General features: G+C 47.0%; 1 protein-coding gene across 1 annotated transcript in view; it reads right to left on the bottom strand.

The window, feature by feature from the left end:
• FLT1 (fms related receptor tyrosine kinase 1) overlaps positions 1 to 7,758 on the bottom strand; it is a 197,116-nt gene that overhangs the window by 10,332 nt on the left and 179,026 nt on the right. Inside the window, exons 26-28 of the mRNA XM_017537494.2 lie at positions 7,002 to 7,101; positions 721 to 826; positions 300 to 442 (exon numbers count right to left, since the gene is read on the bottom strand). Coding sequence (XP_017392983.1) covers positions 300 to 442; positions 721 to 826; positions 7,002 to 7,101 — 349 coding nt within the window. The remainder of the gene's footprint in view (positions 1 to 299; positions 443 to 720; positions 827 to 7,001; positions 7,102 to 7,758) is intronic.

Here is a 7,758-nt window from a genome sequence, read left to right as displayed (position 1 = left end):
TCCTTCCATCTAGGATGGGCATATGGGTGATTACTACACAATCCCTCCATCCCTCCCTCCCTTCCGTCCTTCTTTCCTTCCTTCCATCCATCCTTTCTTCCTTCCAGCATATGGGTGATTACTACACAATCCTTCCTCCCTCCCTCCCTCCCCCCCTTCCTCCTTTCCTTTGTGATTACTACAGAATCAATCCTTCCTTCCTTCCTTCCTTCCTCCCTCCCTCCCTCCTTCCTTCCCTCCCTCCCTTCTTTTGTATGTTGGAAAATTCTGTGATAGAAAGTTTGAGAAAGAAACCTTACCTGACATCATCAGAGCTTCCTGAATTAAACTTCGGAACTGAAATACCTTCCTTGAAGAAGTCCTCAGAGAAGGCAGGAGTTGAGTATGTAAACCCACTATTGCCTGTCAGTATGGCATTGAGTGGGATGTAGTCTTTACCATCCTAAAATACCAAAGATAGAGCTCTCATTGCACCAATTCTGACTGCAACAATTTCTATGAAGCATTATATCAACTTTGACTATGTCATTTACACAATCTTGGTTGTGTTTTGAGAAGATAATTCTGTATACACACACACACACACACACACACACACACACACTCTCTTTTTAAATGTCTGATCAAGGCTATTCTATTAATAGCTCTTAAGAAAAACAAGTAAAACACCCCCCTGATGTACATTCAAAGGCATTTTGATGTAGATAAATTGAGTTTTACCTGTTGTACATTTGCTTGAAGCAAATCACCTAGTTTTTCCACAAGTTCTACAAATCTTGGCCTTTCTTTTGGGTCTTTGTGCCAGCAGTCCAGCATGATCTGATAGCTGGTGGGAAAAACAGCAACAGAAATAGCTGAAGAGCAGTGATCATCCTATGCATTGCCTTATGTACTGCAAAGGGAGGCTGTCATCATCCACATAAAGACCAAGCTTGCTGTACTATGTGACCGGGCTTCATTGTTAGATTTGGGTTTACAGCACCAGCACTTAAAAGGCTGTCTGGGCCAGGTCCTGCGGTCAGTGGAAAACACATCTACCAAGGCAGACCAACCAACCCTCCAGAGCTCATGGAGACCCATGTTCTTTGTTGTGCCTGCGGCCTCGGCAGGTGGAAGGTCTGAGTTCTGTGAATGAAGCAGAGCTATTAGGAAAGGAAACCCCACTACTCACTGCAGTTCAATGTGAAGAGCAGTACTCCTCCCCACACTTTCAGAAGTAAGACAATGTTCTTAAAGTTAAAAAAAAAAAAAGTTCGTACAGCCATAAATATGAATGGCTGAAGAGTCTGTGATGCTTATTTCATTCTCAGGTTGTTATAAAGGTGGGTTTGAGCTGGCTTCTTAAAAAGCATGTGGCATTTCCACGTCCTCACACTTCCCTTAAGGGGCTCAGCAGTGGAGACTGGTGAGGAAGGTCCTATGTACGTGACTGTGTCACTTCCAGAAGGTGAAGCCCACAGTGTGGAGTTTCTTGGGCTGTAAGCAAGGTTCCTGTGTGCAGCTGATCGTTTCCCCCAGCACTGCAAAGCCACTGTTACATACTGGCACCCCACCACTCAAGGCACACGGTACATGCTGGGCTCCTGGATGTGAAAACATTTGTCTTTTTTTTTTTTTTTTTTTTTGAGACAGAGTTTCACTCTTGTTACCCAGGCTGGAGTGCAATGGCGCGATCTCGGCTCACCGCAACCTCCGCCTCCTGGGTTCAGGCAATTCTCCTGCCTCAGCCTCCTGAGTAGCTGGGATTACAGGCATGCGCCACCATGCCCAGCTAATTTTTTGTATTTTTAGTAGAGACGGGGTTTCACCATGTTGACCAGGATGGTCTCGATCTCTTGACCTCGTGATCCACCTGCCTCGGCCTCCCAAAGTGCTGGGATTACAGGCTTGAGCCACCGCGCCCGGCAATTTTTTGTATTTTTAGTAGAGACGGGGTTTCACCATGTTGACCAGGATGGTCTCGATCTCTTGACCTCGTGATCCACCCGCCTCGGCCTCCCAAAGTGCTGGGATTACAGGCTTGAGCCACCGCGCCCGGCAATTTTTTGTATTTTTAGTAGAGACGGGGTTTCACCATGTTGACCAGGATGGTCTCGATCTCTTGACCTCGTGATCCACCTGCCTCGGCCTCCCAAAGTGCTGGGATTACAGGCTTGAGCCACCGCGCCCGGCCGAAAACATTTGTCTTAATAGCACAGAGGTCAAATCTGGTCGTGGGAGTCCCATGTCAACAGATTCCTCTGCGATTCTTCTCTTACATTTTATTATTATTATTATTTTGACACAGAGTCTCACTCTGTTGACCAGGCTGGAGTGCAGTGGCATGATCTTGGCTCACTGCAAGCTCTGCCTCCCAGGTTCAAGCGATCCTCCTGCCTCAGCCTCTCGAGCAGCTGGGATCACAGGCGTGCGCCACCATGCCTGGTTAATTTTTGTATTTTTAGTAGAGATGGGGTTTTACCATGTTGGCCAGGTTGGTCTCAAACTCCTGGACTCAAGTGATCCACCAGCCTCAGCCTCCCAAAGTGCTAAGATTACAGATTGCCACCACACCTGGCCTCTTCTTTACATTTTAGATGTACAGGTATCAGGCTCCTCTCTTGGTCATGTCTGCATGGAATTGCGGTCTGTACCTACTGCCCTCCCTGAAAAACACATGCCAGAGGTCCATACACACACTGCATTAAGAACTGATTCTCTTTGAACCTTGCACTCTTCAAGGGGCGTTTATTGCACATTATCTCTTCTCTCAGAAGATGTCTGGATGAGAAAGGACTCTATGTCACACTCAAGTCTGAATGGGCTCCAACTTTGGAACTGGGTGGGAATTGGGTAGGGACTCATTTCCACACCTCTCACCTACCCCAGGGCCAGGCGCATAAGCACTCAACAAATATCTGCTGAAAAAAGTCAGACTGGTCTCCAGGAAGGAGAGTCTGCTCCTTCTGTGACTTCTTCAGTTGTACTGCAGATGTTACTTGTGCAGGGAGATGGCTGTTGCTGGGGAAAAAGCCTGAGAAACCCCGGTTCATGGCCTCCCTCTGACACTTCTTAAAGGTGTGCCTTCAGGGGGTGCCACTGGCTCCAGATATCTCTTAAGTATATTCCAATTTTGTTTCAAAGTATATGAGGTGGCTGCCAAAGGAAGTAATTCCAATGGTTCTGGAAGCTATGATGGGATAATCATTTGAGGTCAGGAGTTCAAGATCATTCTGGACAACATAGTCAGGCTTTATCTCCACAAAAAAACACAAAAATTAGTCAAGCATGGTGATGCATGCCTATAGTTCCTGTAGTATAGGAGGCTGAGGCGGGAGGATCACTTTAGCCTGGGAGGTTGAGGCTGGGCTCCAAATAGAGGCTTTCAGGCAGAGGCTCTGGGCTGGTCTCCTCCCTCACCATCATCTCCCCACAAACAGGATCAAGCTGCTGTCTGGGAGATACGCCATCCTGGGCAGGACACTGCGTGGATTCCCTGCTGACACTTGTAAACGGGACTATCTACAACCACCTGCTGTTTTTCACTTTTGACTCTTGGATTCCGACTTCTAGCTTCCACTCCTCTTGCCTAAAATCCAATGCAAATCATCTCAGCAAACACCAGAAGGAAAAGAAAAAACAAAACCAAAACACTCATTGCTTATTCTCTTATTGAAAGACATCTGATTCAACAGTCTCTGGGCAAGGAACCAACAACTTAACGTTACAAGATTTTATACCACTAAGTAAATAGGTTTAGTAAAGTTAAGAGATATTAGTTGTACCCAAGCTGGGGATGAAGGGCCTCTAGGAAGTTTTCTTTCCAAGCTATCACCCAAGTTGCCAAATACACACTGCTTAGGCCAAGTTCAGATCACAGAACCTCAGTTCTGAGAAGCTGTACTCGGAACACACAAGAAGGAAGTTATTCCATTGGCTTCCACATGCTTGAGAAAATGGATGAAGATTTGAAGTCTGGCCTTCTGAAGAAATATTTCACAGAGCTTCTTACTTTTTCGAATTTCTAAAATCTCTCCCTCCTTAGAATTCAGGAATCATACTGCTCTCTCTAGGTTGCCTGAGGCACAAGAGCTACCTGAGTGAGGTTTATGTTAAGACTTGAAGGTTTGAGAAAGTCCAAGGCAGTTTTTGGTCCAAAGCTGATATGACCTTGTACCTCTGAGTTATTTCCAACCACAGCCTGGGTATGAACTGGGAACACACCTTGCAGGGGTGGGGGATGGTGCTGTGGACTCTGAATTCACTGAATTCGCTTAGGTTATTAGCAATGCAGCCTTGAGCAAATCACTTACATGTGCTGTGCCTGTTTTCTCATCTGTGAAATGGAGATAATGGTAGTCCTATTTTATAGGACTATTATGAGCATTAAATAAATTAATGCTTAAAACAGTGGCACTTATAAGCACCAAATAACTATTTAATCAGTATCATTAAGTATTGTTATAATAAAAAGGAATCTCAGGCCAGGAATGGAGGCTCAAGCCTATAATCCTAGCACTTTGGGAGGCCAAGGCCAGTGGATCACCTGAACTCAGGAGTTCGAGACCAGCCTGGCCAACATGGCGAAACTCCATCTCTATAAAAAAATACAAAAATTAGCCAGGCATGATGGCACATGCCTGTAGTCCCAGCAACTCAGGAGGCTGAGGAAAAAGAACTTGAACCCAGGAGGTAGAGGTTGCAGTGAGCTGAGATTACACCACTGCACTCCAGCCTGGATAACAGAGCAAGACACCATCTCAAACAAACAAACAAACAAAGAAACCCAACTAAACAAATTTATACTATTTAAAGTTTATATGGAAGCAAAAATAAAAATTAATTTCATACTATTTTGGATTTTGAGGTAAACATATTGTTATTTAATAATAACAATTATTAGTAGTAATTGAGAGCTTACTCTTGTGATTTACAAACTATATTAAGATTGGAAGGGCATATTTAATTCAAAGGATGAGTGGCCATATCAGAGAAGCATTTCTTCTAAGGAATGTGGGGTCTATTCTTAATTCAACAGCCCTGTGGTCTAGGGACACCAGTCCAGAGGACTGGGTTCTAAATGTCTCCTCATTTCTCAGCTGATGGAGAGCACATCGCTCCAGGTCTCAGAGTCTTGGTTTCATTACTTGCTAAATTCGGACTATAATAGCTTCCCCACCTGCCCCTCAAGGTCATTGGGAACTTCAAATGAGACTACGTGGGGAAAACACTTAGAAAATCATAAAGTTAATAATCTAGCTCTATCCCCAGCTCTCAGAAACAGGCCTTGTCTCAGCTCCCTGTACTTGCCTGATGAGGACACCAGGCACCAGTGCACCAGTGACAAGAACAGGAACCCTCCCGCTTCCCTGCGCTTGGGCCAAGCTCCCCAGCCCTGCTGTTGGGCCTGAGTCCCCAGTCTACCTTATCCAGTTCCCCATCCTGGGTCTGACCCACCCTTGCCCTGAGATGATGAAGGAAAGAGACAGTGACTTTGCCCTTTGGCCAAGCCCAGGCTTCCTGCATTCCCTCTGACTCCTCCTCAAAGGCCAGCCAGGGCTTCTGACAGGACCCCATTGTGTGTGTGGAATGGGAGGGCTCCTGCCAGTTCAGGAAAGGTGGTGCCGCCTCAGGGAGGCCCAAGTCCTTGTCAGCAGCCCAACAAAAGTGCAAATGTCATCACATTCCTGCTCAGGTCTCAAAGTGCAAAACATCCACAAAGCCCCAGGAAAAAAAGAGTGTCCAAGAGAGGCAAGCAAGCGCAGTTTGCACAATGGAGAAAGCCTCACGTGGATACCCTGAAAAGCCATCTGTTCAGGCAGCCCAGACAGTTGCTGGGCCTATTCTGAAAGGATTCTTTTTTTTTGTTGAGACATAGTTTGGCTCTGTCACCCACGCTGGAGTGCAATGGTGTGATTTTGGCTCACTGCAATCTCTGTTTCCTCGGCTCAAGCAGTTCTCATGCCTCAGCCTCGCAAGTAGTTGCCACCATGACCGGCTGACCAGCTAATTTTTGTATTTTTAGTAGAGAGAGGATTTCATCATGTTGGCCAGGCTGGTCTTGAACTCCTGACCTCAGGTGATCTGCCTATATCTGCTTCCGAAAGTGCTGGGATTATAGGTGTGAGCCACCGTGCCTGGCCCCTATTCCTCCTAAAGGATTCTAAAGAAGTTGTATTGGCAGGGTGCGGTAGCTCACGCCTCTAATCCCAGCACTTTGGGAGGCTGGGAGGGCAGATCACGAGGTCAGGAGATCAAGACCATCCTGGCCAACATAGTGAAACCCCGTCTCTACTAAAAATACAAAAAATTACCTGGGTGTGGTGGTGTGTGCCTGTAATCCCAGCTACTTGGGAGGCTGAGGCAGGAGAATCACTTGAACCAGGGAGTCGAACGTTGCAGTGAGCCAAGAACGTGCCACTGCACTCCAGCCTGGATGGCAGAGTGAGACTCTGTCTCACAAAAAAAAAAAAAAGAAGTTGTATTTCCCACAAAGCCTTCCGTGAAGCATAATCACCATGTCAGGAAGCTCCCTTTTTCCTCTCCAAGGCCTCTTCTGCAGTCCATATCAACTCCCTCATGGGTGTTCTGTGCAGATACAGGACTGGTTGCAGGACCAAGGTCTAGCCCTCCATCCCTGGGGCTGCTTGGCCTGATTGCCTCCCACTCAGTGAGGAGGCCAAGGCCTTGCGTTCAGTTCCTGGGTGGTCTGTTTATTTTGCCTAGATTCATACCTATACACTGAATTTCTAACTTCAGTTCCCAGCTAGAGGCCTTAAAAAGTCATGTCAGTGGTCAGGAAAGGAAATAGATAGGGATGGGTCCAGGGCCACGTGCCCCACTGCAAGAAAACACTCCCAGCATATCTGGGCCGGAAAAGCTGAGGGGAGCATCTCTAAAGGAAAGAAAAACCTTGGCATCTTCCCAGGCTGGGACTCTAGAATCCACAAACATCCCCTCTCAGGGATGCCCTGGTGAAAAGTGAGCTGTCAGATGGGAGGCGGAGGGCACCAAGGGCTCACATTTCAGGAGTGGAGTATTCAGGAGCTCTCATCCTCATGCCTTCCCTCAGGCGACTGCAGAAGTCCTCATCCATTTGCACTCCTGGGTATGGAGACCCACCTGCGGGAAACAATGTGGAAAACACAAGGCCTGTTATGGATTCAGGGTACAAACAACCATGAGGGAACAATTCAGTGTTTCTTTCCTCCCTTTAAAGTAATGTTTTAGTAATAAATTCCCAGTGATTAGAACAGATCTCAACGTACAGTATAACACACAGAGAAGCTCAGCAAATCCTTGCTAAGGGGTTTCACCATGTCCTTAGCCAATCAGCTAAGGACACCCGCTGATTGGCTGATCCCATGGTGAGGGGCATCTGGTACCCACAAGCCATGCCTATGGCTACTCCTGCCTGTGTGATCAGAGGAAGGGGTGTTGTCTGAAGGGTCCTTCCCCTCTCCCCACAAGTAATTCTAAAGAAGAACCATCATGGCCGGGCGTGGTGGCTCACACCTGTAATCCCAGCACTTTGGTAGGCTGAGGCACATGGATCACGAGGTCAGGAGTTCAAGACCAGCCTGGCCAAGGTGTTGAAATCCTGTCTCTACTAAAAATACAAAAATTAGCTGGGCGCGGTGGCATGCATCTGTAATCCCAGCTACTCAGGAGGCTGAGGCAAGAGAATCGCTTGAACCTGGGAGGCAGAGGTTGCAGTGAGCTGAGATGGCATCATTGCACTCCAGCCTGGGTGACAAAGTGAGACTCTGTCTCAAAAAA

This window comes from Cebus imitator, unplaced genomic scaffold, assembly GCF_001604975.1.
Source record: "Cebus imitator isolate Cc_AM_T3 unplaced genomic scaffold, Cebus_imitator-1.0 Scaffold103, whole genome shotgun sequence".
Taxonomy (NCBI): domain Eukaryota; kingdom Metazoa; phylum Chordata; class Mammalia; order Primates; family Cebidae; genus Cebus; species Cebus imitator.
Note: the sequence above shows the minus strand (reverse complement) of the source record. Positions and strands in the feature narration are given on the sequence as shown.